Source organism: Falco peregrinus, chromosome 13, assembly GCF_023634155.1.
Source record: "Falco peregrinus isolate bFalPer1 chromosome 13, bFalPer1.pri, whole genome shotgun sequence".
In the NCBI taxonomy this organism is placed as follows: domain Eukaryota; kingdom Metazoa; phylum Chordata; class Aves; order Falconiformes; family Falconidae; genus Falco; species Falco peregrinus.
The window spans coordinates 9787591-9805450 of NC_073733.1; the positions used below are offsets into that span (position 1 = coordinate 9787591).

General features: G+C 46.3%; 1 protein-coding gene across 2 annotated transcripts in view; it reads right to left on the minus strand.

Annotated features, from left to right (window-relative positions):
• Positions 1-2187: 2187 nt before the first annotated feature.
• Positions 2188-17860, minus strand: part of MAMLD1 (mastermind like domain containing 1) — an 83434-nt gene continuing 67761 nt past the window's right edge. For both annotated transcript variants that reach the window (XM_055818149.1, XM_027788082.2), the window contains 3 exons: positions 6223-6369; positions 4658-4739; positions 2188-4413 (listed from right to left, as the gene is read on the minus strand). In XM_055818149.1, coding sequence (XP_055674124.1) covers positions 3395-4413; positions 4658-4739; positions 6223-6369 — 1248 coding nt within the window. In that variant the 3' untranslated portion in view covers positions 2188-3394. The remainder of the gene's footprint in view (positions 4414-4657; positions 4740-6222; positions 6370-17860) is intronic.

A 17860-nucleotide genomic window follows, 5' to 3' on the forward strand; every position in this document is an offset into this window, starting at 1 on the left:
TTAGTGATACGGACCATGACAGTGAAGGCCGAATCAGACTTCGGGCATTTTCACACTTTAAACAGAGAGAAGGAAAGGGGAAGGCAAAGTACAGACAAAGGTATTTTTTGCAGAACAAAACAGACAATTTATTGTGATAGAGGCATTACCTGTTACAGCCTGACACCCACCAGAACTGCAGGAGCTGAGATGTTACCCTGTGGCCATCACACCTTCTCCCTGTACATCCCTGCGCCCGGTGCTCCCGCCGAGCTGCTGCTGAGCCAGGGAGCAGCAGCCACCCAGCCCTCGGCTGCCACCCAAGCGGGGCGCTGGCCATCACAGTCACCTGCCAGCCCCCCACAAGACACATTTAAGAATCAGCAGTTACAAGTATGATCACAGGCAGCAAGATAATAGTACTACTACTTACTCCTGTTCTTCTTCCAAGCTTGATATAGTCCTGACTCCTCACAGCACCTCTGTGGCAGGCAAGGATTGTCGTTCCCCCTTGAGAAGTGAGGAACTGGGCCGTGGAGGCATGAAAAGCTCTACCAGCTCAAAAGCTAAACAAAAGAAGAGTGAAAACAAGTGGGTACAGAACGGGGGTACAAGATAAACTGTTTTCCATAAATAATGTGGGAAACAGTTGACTTTTGGAGGTTTCCCCTCTGCAGTATTCGTGACCTAAACCCTGCAGAACTGAAAAGCTGAAAGATGCATTGACACAAACAAAATCAAGAATGAAAAGAGGGCATTTTTTGTATTTTTATGAATATCCTAAGGACAAGCGTTGGGGCAGTGGCCTTCTCTGCCATCTATGACTGCTGTGCTGCTGGCCCGGTGGGGGTCAGGTGCCGCTGGCTCCCGGACCTGCGGCCAGGCCTGCTGCTCCGTAAAGCAGCGGAGCCCCGGCCACAGCCAGCGCTGCTCCCTGGCAGGACACGGCTCACGACAGAAAAGCTGCTGAAACGGTGCCAGTTTTCACAGCCAAACAAACTCACCTTTGTCCTCGCCACAGACACACAGGCGTTTCTCCCCCTCGCTGCTGTCTGGAGGCCAGTCGGCATTTCTGTCTCATTCAGACACTTGCTGAGTTTTACAGCCTGTTTTGGGCGATTGTTTGGTGGGGCTGGTTTCCTTTGCTGGAAAAACTGGCTTCTTTCCTCCTCACCCTGGTTCCACGCAGGTACGTGCCTTTCTCGAGGTGATGCCAGTCAGGGGTCGTTCCCCTCAGGGCCTCTTGCGCCATGAGGACTTGCCTGTGCCATGGGGAAGCCACATGGAGCATTGACAGGGCCTGGGGTGGTTGTGCTTGGGAGGGGTCTCCTGCTCACTTGAGCACCACCAACAGAGCTCCTACCCGACTGCTTTAAACCCTGACTGTCTCCTCTCGTTTTTGACCTCAGGAGCTGTTTCCTACCCTCCAGCTCCAGAGAACAGGCTTCTCAACCGGGATGACCTCGCTAAAACCCTCCCTCCAACGTGGACCGCTCTGAGGGACAACCCAGCCAGGAGATTCCTCAGGCTTGCCGTGCCCACAGTGTGCCTGGGACAGGCGTCAGCGCCAACACGTCTTCTCCACCAGCCATGGGAAGCTGGGGCGGTGTCTGGCTCTTTAAACGAGGCAATTATAGCTACAGATTCTATTTGTGCATTTATTTAAGACTGCTAAAATTTTCCTGTTTCGTCCTACCCCTTCCCCCAGCCTCGCCTCCCCCAGGGAAGGCCCTAGCTCTCCCGTCAGATGATTTTGTGTCAGAGGAGGGACACGCCGTCCCCACCGCTGCCCTCCTGGGCACCACTCAATGGGCAAGGTGGGACTGTGCCGTGGCCCCCCAGCCCTCCTTGCTGCCTCATGCTGGGCACCGCTTTATTTTCTGATGGGCCAACTGATACAGGCATTTAGAAACAAGAACTGTCACTAAAAAAACTAACGTGCCATGCAACAACACTCCCCCCCCCCGACAGAGATTAATTTCATGTTCTCCTATAATTACACTGGAAAAGGAGAGTGAGCCTAAGAAATCCCATCTTAAAATAAAATTAAAGCCTGCTTCCATTCTTCATCTAGCCCATTTCTCCTGCTAACAGCACACAGGCATTTGTACATGTTATTAGATCGACATTGTAGCATCCTGGACAAATCAAATTAATTCAAATATCTGCAGGTATGAAATGTTGTAGCTGAGAAATGAGCACATAAAGTATATGCAATTTTCCCCTGGCAGTTTATTATGGTATGAAGAAAAAAACATTCTGTGCTTGAAGCTGACGTTATATTACAAATGTATTGCGAAGTATGATGTGACTATTAAAATATGATTACACAAAGTATGAACATTTTAAGAAGTTTACAGTACAGTGAATCTTTTATAAACAGACTCTTAAATATACATAGGACAATAGCTGACAGGAAAACATCAAAAATTAACTATTAATGTTTATAGACTTTTCCCCTGAAAAAAAGTCTCACATTAAAACAGAAATTATGAAAAGCCTTAAAACCAGGAACAAATCACCTGTACACTACAAATATACATGGCAGAGGTGCGCAAACCAGAGCTACCTGTCGGCTGAAGGGGACAGTCACCAGGGATGCCTGGCAGTGCCCGCCCAGCGCCAGCCCTCCGGGTCACCCCCTGCGGGCAGCACCGCGCGGCCGGCTGTGCCCAGGCACACACATGCCGGGCAGCGGCTGGGACACCACAGGCACGCACTCACCGCAGGACAGCGGGCGGGACGGCGCCTTGTCAGTGTCGAATCGACCTACTGGAGTGTATCGGGTTGAGAATATGCCCGGGATCTTGCAAATGGATCTCTGCGGGCAGATCCCTGAACGCACTGGGAGCCCGGATGGGACCTACATATCGAAATTGGGCTGCAAGACTGAGCTACCAGGGAATCAGCAGCTCCTTTTATGGATTTTATTTTTTTTAAAATTCAACTTTTCAATCTGTCCTCTTGGTATGGGAGAACAGATGCCACATTTGATTTCTGCTTAGTCTGGTTGCAACGACACCCCTAGTTCATGTGTTAAGTTATGTCAAAAACATAAGTATTTTATGCTGTAATACACAGTATTACTGAAACTAACAATATTACTTGCATATTTATAACAAGGTATAATGAAATCCCTATAATAAAACCAAAAGTTATGCCATAGATTTATTTACAAACAGTCCAGCAAAGAAGTATAAATACTTCTACATTTAAGGTTTAGGAAAACATAATTTACAAAATATTCAAATATATACAGTCATCTGAAAAACTGCCAATATTAAACTTTGATGCAGGCAAAGAATTGGCTGAGTCTACTCATTCCGTATTGAAAGAGGCGGCGGCTTTCACGGGTTGTCTGTTATGTTCAAAAGCCATACGTATGTTATTTACAATGAGACTGCTTCTCTCCCGGCTAAACATGTCCGGAGCTTTGCGCGTGCTGTCCCAAAATGTCGTCTATCATTGTCAGATTGTTCAACCACTCTTCGTCGTTGCTGCTGCTGTTCTTCATGAGGGAGTCGAGGAAGTCAGTGTCGCTGCAGTTGGCGGGCATGATGGAGTTGCTGTGCTGGGACACAAAGTCATACTGCGGCAGCTCGGCGGCGGCGCTCATCCTGCTGAAGGCGTCGGGCGGCTGGCCTGTGGAAGGGTAGCTTGGCGGGCCAAGGCCCGAGGCAGGATTGAGCTGGTTAAAACTGGATACTCCTTGTGGCACTGATTTCATAACATTCATAGCTGGCAACGGTCCTCTGGTTAAATTGTGTCTCAAGTTCTGATTACTCATTGAGCTCAAGCCCTGGCCAGCCTGGCCCATGCTCAGTTTTTGCATCTGTCTGACCTGGACGCCGGGAGCGATCTGGTTAGGCGGCACTACAGCCTGCTGGGAGAACTGCTGAGCCGGTGCACTCGCTCTCACGTTCTGTTTGGAGAAGAGAGCGTTACCGGAGAACTGCTGCATGCTGGTATCCATTTGGCTTTGATTTGGCATTCTTGGCACAGTGGTTGGCGTCCACATCTGGGCAGAGGAGTTGGGGTAGACATTAGGGATTCTTGGCATGCTCGGCTGCCTCAAGTGTTGCTGAGTCGCAGAGTGATTTGCTAAGGATCCAGAACTGAAGCCTGCCATCGGCATTCCTGGACGCACAGCAGAGTGGCTGTGTACTGTTTGGCACCCCGAGTTCATGCCCAGTGAGTTCTGGCTTGGCCGCAGTGGGATGTTAAAATCAGAATTAGGCGGAAAAATCCCCTGCTGCTTGCCAGGGTTGTGTGGGATCATCACCATCGTCCCGCTGCTCTGGCTGGCGGTGGCTGGGGCCATGCCAGAGCCCAAGGAGCTCTGGAGCATGGCTGGGTTAGACGGCAGCATGCGGTGGTTGGGCGGAGGAGCCGGCATCACCTGGCTGCAGTCGGTGGGGATGGGCTGCTGCACGGCTGCGTACAGAGAGACACGTTAGCTGGGGAGCACGTGTTCACCCTGGAAACACGGCAGAGCCCTGAAAGGCTGCTGCTCCATCTTTCCCTTTCGTTACATAGGCCTCTCCCCTGTGTCAGGGTATGTGATGAAACGTGAAACGCTTTTATTTCAGGGCTGAGAATCATTTAGCGCCCTGTATTTAATTAGACCCCAGGCCCTGGCTCCTCGAGGCTTTTCATAACACACCATTTCCCTCCTTACCTTGAAACTGATTTATCTGCTGAGCCGCAAACAAACTCCTCTGCTCAGATGTTACTCCCAGCATGTTTTGTCTCTGCTTTTCCTGGAAAACAAGGGGCATAATAGTAAAGTTGCAGTCTCTTGTCAAGCAAGAATAGCAGCATACACCTGAAGCGTGGCCACTGTCATCATTAACAACCTCCCCTGCACACACACACCCCCCTCTGATGAAACTCAGCCCAGACAGTTCATTTCAGACCGGATCTTAATTGCTCACATGCCCCTTCTTGCAAAGGTGTCCTGACAAACCTGGGAAGCGCAGCCTTCAGCAGACACTGTGCCAGCCCAAGGGGAACTGGATGAACATGGAGACCCTCCAGTTCACCAGCTTATAAGTCAAGTGCAGCACAGCTGGAGGCTGCAGGAATCCTGGTGTCTCCCCAGCACCTCTTGTGCTCACTATTTGGACGTGTTCTCTGAAGTACCAGCTCCGGGAACACAAGACGTCCAAGAGCCTATTGGTGAACAGAAGCTGTGGCAGCATTGCAGGGGCACATTGACAAACAGGAGACTGCTGGTGGCCGTGACCCTGTCTGGAGGATGGCTCTGCTCATGTGCACCATCACCTTTTGCACTGGTTGACACTTCTAACTCCAACATAGCAGCAAGCCACTGGAAGCCGGGCATCCTTAGCAGGGCTCCCTGTGCAAGGCATTGCTGACTTTTTCCAAGTGACCTGATTTACATCTCCCACCATTTAACCCCAGAACCTCCCACCACACTCGCATCCCTGCTGTGGACAGCAGCCGTGACCAGGGGAACTCCCCGTGGATGGTGGAAGCTGAGGCCTGACTCCCGCTGTGTTGGAGCAGCATAAGCTTGAAGCCAACTGATGACAAGGAGGTAGAGTCAGTTTTGAAAGGGAGTTTGATCAATGAGCATGACAGTACTTTGTTGAGGATTTTACTGAGCTACTTCTTGTCTCATTTCCCATCCAAGGCAATGAGCCTCCTTGACCCAAATCCAGCAGCACACTCAGAAAGTCAGAGGCACATGTTCAGCACTGCCTCATCCAACTCTGGATCTGTTGGATCGCCCCATCCCTGCTCCTTCACGCAGCATATCACAAACCTCATACAGGGACTTCTGTTGCTAGAGACCAGCCATGTCCAGGACAAACTGGAGTCTAATATCTGCTGTGGTGAATCCCCAGGGAACCAGAAAGAAAGGCAAGCATGGAGAACATCTCTCCTGGGGCTGAATCACTCTCCAAGCCTCCCTTCTCTGCATCTTCCCTCCCAATCCTGTGACTGACCAAGGATGACGGCAATGATACGGAGGTGACTGAATCCTTTCCTTGCACATGAGTGGGCAGATCTGCACTCAGACTTGTTGAGCAGCACTAGGCCTTGGCCTCTCCTGGGCATGACATCCTGGATTCACCACAGCCCTAGTCTGACTCAACCCAGCAATTCCAGCACTACTCCTTAGTGTTTGCTGACTGGTGATTTCTCCATTCCAGTTAGTCCTGTCCTTCCCAGTGAGGTGGACAGCACATCAACCCACAGAAGCACTGGGCATCATACCTGCATCAGCTGTCGTTTCATTATTTGCTGCTTCAGTAAATGGTTCCTCATTGTGTACCCATTCACCGTGGCTGGTGCAGGCACAGAGCCTCCGCTTGGGATGGAGCCCGGCTCCTGAAGTCTGGCAACAATTCCAGGATTTTGATCCTGCCAAGAAAGATGAAAAAAGAAAAATAATCTTATCAGGGAGATAACAACAGAAACCCTTATCCTCTCTGTTGATGCCCTCTCTCCAGTCTTTGGCTGTTCCAGGGCCAAAACACCTTGTGGATTCACATGGACCCGCATGTCACGGGGAGGACAGTGAGGGGCAGGGGACTGCTCAGATTTCTGAGTATCGGCACAAGAAGTGAGAGAAACAAAACGTTAATCCAAAATTCTTTGTGACTAGCCCAAGGCTATGGGACTGATTCACTACCATTACTGGAGTCACATGGCTGCCTGGCTGGCAGAAGGGATGTGAGTAAAGCATCACATTTCCCACCAGTTCCCCAACTGTTACACTGAAAGACATAAGGAAAGAAAAGTTGCATCAGGGTAGGATTTGGCAACTGAATGTAAAGGAGAAGCCTACAGGAAAGGAAAACAGCAAACTAAAAGCAGAGGAGGGGAAAAGGTGCCATCAAACCAGGGACCCCGAAAGATGAGGAAGATGTGGGCATGGGACCAAAGTGGTGCTTGTGGGTTCCATGATCAGACCAATGAAGAGAGCTAATTGTGAAAGGAGAGGAGAACATGGAAAAATGCAGGGTCAGGTCATGGCCAGGCACAAATCAGTAATGCAGTGGGCCTGATTCCTGGCCGGTGTAAACTGGCCTCAAGGAAAGATCTGAGTTGAGCTTCACCAGCTGAGCACTTGCCTCCAACGAAAGGGCATTGTGTGGAGAAGAGGGGGAAAAAATTCACAAGAACACGATGAAGACACAGCCCAAAAGGGAAAAAGAATTTAAAAAATATTGAAGTCTAAACATTTTAGGAGCTGGCAGGTGGTCAGGGAAATACAAGAGGAAAACAAAGGAAGAAGTCAGGGCCTCACTGAGGACAAGATTCTGTAAGTGCTGTACCCAGGAACAGCAGTACCAGTGTATTCCCCATTCTCCATTTTCACATCCAGCTTCTACGTTATTTATGATGTTTTGTTATTATTGGCAGGGAGAAGTATGTATATTATATCCAGCATCCTTAACTGGGCCATGTTTCCTTTGTTTTCAGAATGGAAGCCCACATCCTTTGTTTGAGAATCAATGTTATCAGGAGATAAGCAAGAAGAAAATGGTTGTTCCCTTTTGACATCTGACAATTAGAAGCATGCTCAGATGGAGAAAACAGGATACGAGCCATGTTTCAGAGTGGCCAGAAGAAAGCCTTGGGAGGCATTTGTCACCAGGCAAGCTTCTCGGGCCTGGGGCGCCTTTCCACAGCAGCTTCACCATGAGGAATCACCCAACGCCTTCCAAGATATGCTTTGTAAGAGCAATTACCAAGAAGGTCACTGAAATTAGTCATTTTTATGGTGCCTCCTTTTGTTGTAGCACTTCGGTCTATTATGCAAAACCACAATTGATGAAATGTAAATGCCTGCTAGATAATTTACTAAAAGACACAAACCTGCAGCTCATCACTGCTCTCATTATCATTCCTATTCATGGGCAGTCTCATAAGACTAGACTTTATTACTGGTGCTTTGCTTACAATTCTGCTGGACATCTCTCCTCCTCCCCCTTCCCTCCTCCCCATTTTACTCCACCTCTCCCACAGAAAAAGAGGAAGGGGAGGAATAAAGTAAGTATGATTTACTACAGATGTAAATATGGAAGTTCATGTAAAGCTAGCACTCTGCTTTCATGTCAGACAGGATTCTGCAGCCATAGTTAAGCTTTGAATAATGCAGATTGCCTCTAGGGGAATATTTGAAAGTGGAGGGATTCAGTTTGTGTACCCTGCACAAGAAAAGACACTGAAATGTTCATACCACCAAAATCCCTGCCATCTATCCAATTTCCTCCAAACTTGTCTTGTTGCGTGCAGAGAGGGTCTGTGCTTACTGAAGCAAATGAGTTTAGTGCAAGGACAATCATTCTGATGTCTTGCTCAGGGCTATTGCATTAACAAGTCATAACATTAAAGTCTCTTTTCCTAATCATGTCCACCTCATTCTAATTTCTCCCAAACATCATCAAGAAAATAACGTTGATTTTTCCATATTATTAATGGTAAAGAAGTGTAAATCACATTACCAATTGCGGCTCTTGTGCTGTGGCAGTACAACAGCTTAATTATATGGGATTTTCTGCAGGCACCCTATAGCAATAATGACAATCAGCAAAGTTCATTTGCAAATAGACAGAATGGGTTGCTGAGTTTTTCAGAGCGAAGTTGTATAACACTTAATTAGCCACTAAAGAAACAATCTATAGATATAAATTTTGCTTTTGGGGAAATTAGGACAAAACAGCATAGATGGGAAGACAAGGAATGAATTCAAAATCTTGCCTTCTACAGTTCACAGTTAGGTTATAGCCAAAAAACAAAACAAAACAAAACAAACAAACACAAAAAAGGAAAAAGTTCTCTCTTTTCACCACTAGTGGGAACTACTGTATTCTCTTACAATAAAAAATAACCTCTTAAACGTCATGACTAAGAATAGCTCTGGTGTAGTCTAAAGGACACTGCTATCTGTACCAAAGGTTAATGAACTTCAAACATTTTTCCTTTTCATCACTTCCCAAGAAAAATCACTTTCCTTCCCATAGTAGGGCGAAGCCAAACAAGCCATAATCTTAATTTGTCTATAGTTTGGATTATCCCATTTTAAAATCCAGGAAGACAGCAAGGAGAGGAGGATTCTAGTGTCGAAGTTGGGAAGGATGGAAGCGGGTGTTCACACCCAAAGGGCCATGTGGCTGAACCAGCTGTAAGCCCACTGGAGGCTACAGATGGCTATGGCAGATTCTTACTCTTCCTCTTTAAAAATATATGTTTGCATGTAAGTATCAGGGGGTTTTGACATTTTTTCCCTCCAAAACCTCATGTTAAAACATCAAATGGGCAGAATCCCCAACCCAACGGCATGCCACGCAGACCTGGAACTGGAGAGCATTTTTCTGTTGCTAAAGCAAACCATCGCGCAGCAGGCCCTGAGCTCCTGCAGCTCTCCCCGAGCTTTCCAATGTAGCAATTTCTGTTCAAAAAGGCGCTTTGGGTAACTTCAGTGTTTTGACTTAGCATCTCATGCACTAGTTTCAAGAGCAAGGAGAAAAGAATCAGGTTCCGGGTTTGCAGGAATTCTTACTGCTTGTGTCAGTATTTCACCCCTGACTGTAACTGTGAAAGCGGTTGCACAGCGCAGCGAAACCAGTCCCTCCCAGCCGCCCAGCCGGTGCACAATGGTGAGCTGTTCAGGCTGGGCAAATGCATCTGCAGATTACTGTGCCTGGCTGTGGTGAGCGTGGGTCTGGTCCAACAAAACATTTGGGCAACCACTTAATGGAAAGTGTACGAACAGCCCTTCTGGGAGCTACCATGTATATTTATGAATCTACATCCTTCTAAAAATCCACTGATGAGCTCGACCTGCGCAGCCCCATCATCTGATTACGTACAAGCTGCACGACTGCAGTAAATAAGTGTGGAGATGAATTGTTTTGTGTGAACACCGTTGATAAACTCCAGTCCTCGGCACTTAGTTATATATCCAGTAATCACTATGGCTTCACTTAAGTGAGAATGAAGAAATTTATGGCCCCTAATTCCTCTGAATCCTCATTAACAAACAGTCCAAAAAGAATTTAAAAGCAAGACTTTCTGAGGATCTGAGCTAGAGCTTTAATCGCTTTTTGGCAAATATGTAAAAATCCCTCTAATCTTTAATAAAGAGCATTCATTGTTTTTTAGGACTATGCAAAAACACTAAACTCATTTATCATTATTAAACTTTCCCATCTGCTCTTACGGTGTAACTCCAAAGAGTATAACAAAGAAATGTACATGTTAAATTGTATTGACTTAAGCCCAAAGCTATTGGAGACGTACAATTTATTTCAGTGAGGGCATGAAGGGGACTGCAGGCTGCTAGACAGAGTCATTTGTCCAATGCTGAAAAGACAGTTATCTGCACCAAAATGGCTCTTGGAAAGGCACATTTGCTTTATAAGAAATAAGCTGCCAGGTGAGACCATTCAGCATTATGTTACAGACCCAGACAATAAAACTAAGCCATGAATTTCAATAGTTAACAGATGGACTAATTAGAGACTGAATTCTTTGTGGTTCTAGCAGATAACCAGGTCACAGCAAGGTTACTGAGAGAGAGACAGGCAGCTTTGCAAATTTTGGTAGATATTTACAGAGTCGGGGAAGAACTGCACTTCCTAACCGAAAGCGTTAGCAGCAGTGGAAAAACGGAAACGTGTCTAATTAAAAACGCATATAGTACCTGCATTTAAAAAGTTTATTCCATTTCAAAAGACACTGCTGATTTCAGAAACACTCCCTCCACTTGCAATGGGGCATCCAGCTGAATCCAGTAATTATAGAATTAAAACAGAAGGGCTGTTGAGACGAGCCACAGCACCCCAGCAAAAAGGAGAGGACCTAAGGGAATGGGTGGCCCAGGGTGGATGTTTGCTGTAAATACGAGAAAGGGACAAACTGCTTTTTCCACCATTTGTTTTTTGTAACCAAAGATAACTTGAAGAATTAACCAAGACCTCACACAGTAAAAAAAACCCCAACAACCAAACAAAACCCCCAAAAGCCACACCAAACCAGAAAGGGACACCATGGCTACAGGACTGGAGCAGAGCCTGTGCCACCGACTGGCCGATGCCCTGGCTACTCGGCCGCGGACCCTAGAGGCATCCCTATTCACTGCGGGGACAGCTGTTCTCTAGGGGTGGGGTGAAGTTTCATGAACCAGCTTTTGTTCTGTATTTTAAGAACATCTGTAATGTATGGGAAGTTCTGCTGAGGAAATGCAAATACTAGTTTCAAACTAATGCCTCTGCGTTTCCCTGAGCTCCCGCCTGCCAGTGCATCGTCTCCTCTCTCGTAGGTGCGCTGCCTCTCCTTCAGCACTTTGCTCTGAAGTCCAAGACAAAGCCTGCTAGGCATGATGACTCTACAAATACCGCAAACTAAGCAATGAAAACACTAATAGTATTAAAGTGACCTCACACAAAGAGTTTCCTGGTTGTAAGAGTGCCATGTTTAGGCCTATGGAGAAGCCACGTATAAGACTCCCAGTGTCTAGTAACCTTGTGTGGTCCCATAGAAAACCTCGATGCCACCTTTACAAAGGAGGATCATTGCCTCCACAGCTGTTAATCCAAGTAGATACTAAGATGGGGAATCTGCTTGGCCAATGCATACAAACAAAACAAACAAACTCCAGGGTCAGGGTTTGGCAGAATGACTGTGTCAGCCCACAGAACAGTGTGATGGCTGTGAGATGCCATGATCATTTCCTTCGTGTAGAAGTCAGGGGTTAGATATGCTTCTTGCCTCTGCTTCTTGCCTTTAACAGAACTCTCCATTTGCTCTTTGGAAGTTTTCTGTCTTTTTTATCTCCTCTATTCTGCTCCCAGTTCAGAGATGCTCTTCAAGATAAAACAGCCTTTCAGTTCAGAAACGCTCCAAAGCTTTTGTTTGTTTGCATGTTTGTTTTAACACAATGTATGAACATTGGTAACACAAACTGTGCAGCTCTGTTGATCTTGTTTTTACCCATCTTTCACCCATTTATGTGATATACAAGCATGTAAAATAATACCAGACTCAAGTTTCTGAGCTTATCTTGGAGGCTGTCAGTCAGGAAAAGGCTTTCTTTGAAGACTGTTAGTGATCCATGGGTATAAGGTTTTGTTTAAAAAAAAAAAGTTCTTTTAAGTTTTTCTTCCTTTTCATACGGCATGAGCATGTACAGCTTCCTTCAAAGGTAGTTCTCCTTCTTTGCTAGGAGTAATGACAAGATCACCACACCTGGCTAGCAATAGTATTAGAATCTCCTCCCTTCAAGCAAAGCAGACGAAACGCTAATTTCCCTATAGCTGCTCTTGTACTGCCTGCTGTTCAAAACAGAACAAAATCCTATCAAAGTATCCAAAGTGCTTTTAAAAATGCACGCAGAATTTTAATAAGATGGAAAGTGAGTCCACTTCCCCTCTTAAAAAAAAATAATTTAATTAGTTAAAGCTTTTGTGCAAAGACTACCCATATTTTCAGAGCTGGTTTCATCCATCAAAACATGCCATTGAAGAGCAGCAGCAATCAGAGCAACGGAAGGACAGAAAATCCAGAGTGAACTACTGCAACAGCGATTTTTCTTTTACATGGAAATACGTCCTTTAGCAGGCAAGTTGAAATCAAACTGTGATGCTGTTACCAGCACCATGTTGTTCATGTTGTTAGAGAGAACATGGGCAATAGCTCTGGGAGCAGCCAAGAGCCTGAGGCACAACGTGAATGGGAGAGCTGGTGTATCACAGACACACGCAACTCTCCATGGGACTGCACTGCTTGTAAGGAGGCACAGTCAAGACTCCAGCAACAGCAGCTCCCCTGCAAATGCATCCTTTGGCCCAGGTGAACTCCCAGGCCGTGGGTGAAGGCAGCCCAGAGAACAGCTTTGCTCCACCATCCTGAGTGAAAGGCAAAGCTTTCAGGGTAACTGGAGACTCACGGAGGCTCTGCCAGACTCCTGATGGCAATGGGACCTGGGTACCTGTGGTGGTAACACACTTTTCTTCCACCTGAGAGCAACGCTTTAGGGCTGGACTCATTCCCACCAGTTTTTGAACCACCATGCTTTTAATATAAACTGCATCTGTTATTGTTTTTATGTGTATACACCCCAAAATGCAGAGATGGGTGTTTTATACCTGTCTACATAACATACAGTCAAGATCTAAAATTGAATTCTCTGCAAAGAACAAAATATTTATATTTGGCTTGTACAGCTATCATGATTCTCCAACCCGTGACACCATGCTCTCGCTCCCATGGAGGGCAGCTTGCCTATAAATTCAATGAGATAATCTAAAACTGTATTTATCTCACCCAATTTCGGCTGGTAGTCCTTCTGCCTGTCTCTACAAGGTTGCGCTAGCTGTGATGACAAACTACAACATCTTGTATCTATAAAGTGGTTTGACTCAAGTAATCCTTGTGTTATGTCAAGGCATGCTCTCAGAGGTGTCGATGAGATTCAAAAGGAGCGGGGTTAGCTCAAGACCCACAGAAGCTGCTACAGAGAACTGGCTGGTGAATTTATGTATTGAGAGCAGAAAAGATCTGATAAAAAAAAAGGGGGGGGGGGGGGGAAGATTTCACTCTAATAAAGTGAAAGTCAGGGAATCTTGAGCTAATGGGAGAAAACAGTTTTCTACCTGCCCATTTCTGAAAAGCTCTGCAAATTACAGTGAAGTGGTCTGGATCACAGAGATTTGTGAATCCCTATATTTCTCTAAGTTAATGTTTCCATTAATTTCTTTTTCATTTTCATGCAAAGGTTCAATTTGCAGAGGCAGATGTCTGAGTCTCGTTAACTTTCAATAGCAGTTGGCTGCCTGAGTGCTTCAGAGAAGCCCTTTGCATGAAAACCTGCCCACATGCAAAACCCAACAGTATATACTCCTGATTTCTCATGTACGTGCATAAACAAAGCATGGTCTGGCGCAAAGTATCACATCACTTTTTCAGTAGTAAACCTCTCACAAGCTGACTCTTTCCTAACAGATGAAACTATTCAAACACCTAAAATGGTTGTGTCAGATCATCTACTGATCAGGTGCCAGAAGTCAGCACCACAACTTACAAAACCAAATGCAGTGATAAATAACATGCTAAAATAATGGATACAAAGAAGGCTGTGACTAGGTAGTCCTCATGATCAAATTTTTAAAACCAAGGTATTGACATGTTAAAAAAGAAAAATGTATTAAGGTGACCTTGAGTATGGGGAACAAGGAGCAATTCCATTATTTTTTAAAATGGAAATTATTATTAAAACACCCGAAGCTGAACTGCTGTAACCAAGTCAACTCAATCTCCCTTAAAAATTCCTTTTCTCCCCTTCCATTCAGATTGTATTTACAAACTGTAGATGTCTCATTTTTTTCTTGTGTCATTTCATTATTACAGAGTTGAGATCACTAGCCATCTGCAGCTTCATTTCATCAAGCTCTGGTTTGTCCTTGGAGCAAGGTCATCCGGGACAAGAACATAAAATGCTGCTTTCCTCAACTGACAGTTCTTTATGCCTTCCTGTAAATATTCCCCACTAATTTTAAATAATTTTACCACTTCATACTCCCCCTCACACACACTGAAAAGGCTGATATACATGCAAATTAATAAGGATCTTGTCATTTAACCACATCATGACATATTAGAAGCAATTAATGGTGTTTATTTGCTGATAACATAGGCATTTTGAACACCAGCTCAAGAATCCTTGGTAGCTTCAAGTGACTTGCAGGATATTAGCTGTGGGTCAGAAGTTGGGACCCCCCCATTAAGCATTAGCATATGCTTGGAGCGACTCTGTTTTCCATCAGGCAGAAAAAAAATTGCAGTCAATGCACAAAAATTACCAGCTGCTATATACCCTATGGTGGGTGAGTGATAATAAAACATCACTAGGTATATGTGGGTTCATTCATCGAAATCAACAGACCGGTAAGGGAAGATTTTCAGCCGCATCACACAATGTTCCAAGCTAAAAACAAAGAAAACGGAACATGGACTTTCTACTCAGATCAGATTTGACTTGCCATAAATCCATAAATTCTGGAGCATCTTCTCTGAAGCAAAGACTGCTTCTATGCATTACAGCAAAACCAAATGAAACCAACAAAAAAACCCTCCAAAAAACACAGGGTAAATTAATTTGAGTCTTCGTTAGCACACCCATAAAGTAACAGGGAATAACTGAGTGATTGAGAATAATCAACACTGGCTCTGGGGGTCAGTCTGCCCCCCGGTCGCTGGCTGCAGATGCTGGCAACAGCAGACTGAAGGTCCTGGCTCTAATCTCCAACTCAAGGTGTGTATCTTTTGGCACTTGGAATATTAACTACTGGGCTGATGTAGTGGATTCTGAGATATGCTCTGCTGTATGCAGCCATCTGGCTCACAAAAACACGTGAGAGTTTTTATCTGAGTGCCTCTAATAGCCGCAGTAGTCCTAGACATGAAGACTGCACATCACGGAGCCCTGCTTGCGAACACACCTGGCTGGACGCCGTGCAGATCGGCACACAAGCCTCCCATGAGTTTACTTGCACAAGCAAGAGTCCTTTTGGATACGCAGCGGACGGTTAGCTCACGAGCCTGTGAGCATGCAATTTGTCAGAAGGAGACGCAGAAAATGGGATCGTCAAAGGTGAACTCCCAAGCCACCTCTAAAGGAGATGATCTTGAACGGTGAGTTTGTTCCATGACTGAGTCACAGGATAAAAGCTGGCCATATGGACTTGGGCTCATACAGCCGGGGTCGGTTTCCAGTTCCATCATACATAGTTTCTCCACGGGACTATGGACAAGCCACTTCATTTCTCCCTCTGTCTCAGTTTCCCCCCCAAAAGGAATTAAATTACTCTCTGAATAGGAGGATCAGGGTCAGTTCCCAGGGCAGCATGTGGGTTACAACTCCAGCCTCCTGAAATGGTGCCTCTCCCATGCCCTTGGGTTATGACCCCAAAGACCTGCAGCAGACCTGCGCTCCATGCTGCTCACCGGCAAGAGGTGGAAGGGCTTTTTCTGCTTCACGTGGCATACGAGGTTTTGTCTTGGCCTCCTCTCTGCACCTCTCCTCTGAGTCCGGCCACAGCTGGTTGCATCTTAGAACAGCACTAAACTACACCAAGTTGTAATGGTCCCCTAGGGCCTCTAACCTGGCTGCACAGACCAGCGGAGCGCAGCATGTCCCGGCCACACGCCCCGGGATCCCATGACTCGCCCTTGCATGCCAGCAAGGGAAGCCGCTGCAACTACTACGGACATTGCTGCATCTGGAGAATCCCCCGGCACCCACCTGGGAGCTGTGTCAAGAGGGCTGCATGCTAGAAGTCAGCTCTGTGTTTTGACTGGTACGTAAAGAAGAGGCTGGCTGAGGCAGTTGTGGGTGAGAATCCTAGGATTTCCCTGCAAGTCGTGCTTGGTATTTTATTGTGAGAGCTTTTACTGCAGTGAGAACAGTCCTGCTTCACTCCGCACCCTCTCCTGAATCCCTGGCTTCTGCCCCCTTCCATCCCTATGATATGTCCTTCCCTGTCATTCACACAAAAGGAGATACTTTTCATTCAAAATTTATCCACAATGAAAAAACCCCATCCAAGCACCTCCAAATATTATCTTCTCAAGTCAGCCAATGTTTCCCTCAAATTCTGTGGGATTTTGTTGCCTCTGTCACTTAAGATAATAGGAGTCTAGGAAACGTGCCTTTGAACATTTGGCCAGCCACGCTCCTGCCGTAAGGAAAGAGGGAAGCATATAAAAGAAGCAAGGGGGCTGGAACCAGCTCATGTTCCCTGTGAGGCAGAGATGTGACAGAGCACTCACAAGTGTTTCTTCTGCGGAGACACTGCATGTCAACAGTTAACTTCCCTTTGTACCCATCCAAATGATTAAGGTTAGAAGCTTGCCTGGTGACATCACCGGAGTTTAAACATGCTGGATATGGTCCAGGGAGCCAAAGTTATTGCTGACCCCATGGTTACTGATCCGCTCCGCAAGTAGCTGATGTCTGCTCTCACTTTATGAATTATTTAATGGGTTAAAGATTGGTCAGATCTTCTTTATGCAACATACAGCTATACAGTGGGCAGGGGGACATAAACATGCATTAACAAGGTTAAAGCCATATACTGTAACTACACTGTTTTCAGCTTGAAGCTTTATTGACTTAATCATGCTGGCACTGCAGCCAACAAATCATTAAATCCATTCCATTCTTTTGCTGGTTACCAACCACAAAAACAGAGGCAGGCAAACACGGAGCAAACCTCAGAGGGGGTGGGGAGTGGGGGGTGCGGGGCAGAGGGAGAACAGTGGGATCACTATGGAGCAGGGCTGGCCTGTCGCTGCCAGCACAAAGACGCCAAATCTGTCTTTACCGACTAAGTGGTTTCATGGTTTAAAGTGACACACTCATTTGTTCCTGTTTTGCAATGATTATAGAAAAAAAGGGGGGGGGGGGCAGGAATACAAAGCAAACTGAGCTTCTTCATGCCATGAGAGAGAAAGACGAGAGGGAGAGCGTACGTACACACAGGCACCCTCGCAGGGCACAGACCGCGTCTTCGAATGCAGCCCAGGGCCAGGGCAGAGGGGACGCGGGCACTCGCTGCACCCCAGGGGTCCTGGGCTCGGCTCCGCACTCCCTGCTAATCTGCAGTGAAATGCAGGCGTAATTAAGAGTTCAGTGTAAAAGAAAAAGGACATGGAGCATTAAATCAGTCCTTCTGTTGCCCTCTAGGAGCAGCTCTGACCACAGTAAGCAATAGAAGCAGTCCCCGTTTTCAGATCCAAGTTACAACTTCAGACAAAAGCTTTAATTTTTGACCTGGCACTTACTGTAACTTTGCATAGCCATGCCCAGGAACCCCTGCCCCCAGAAGCTCCCCAATTGCCAAAA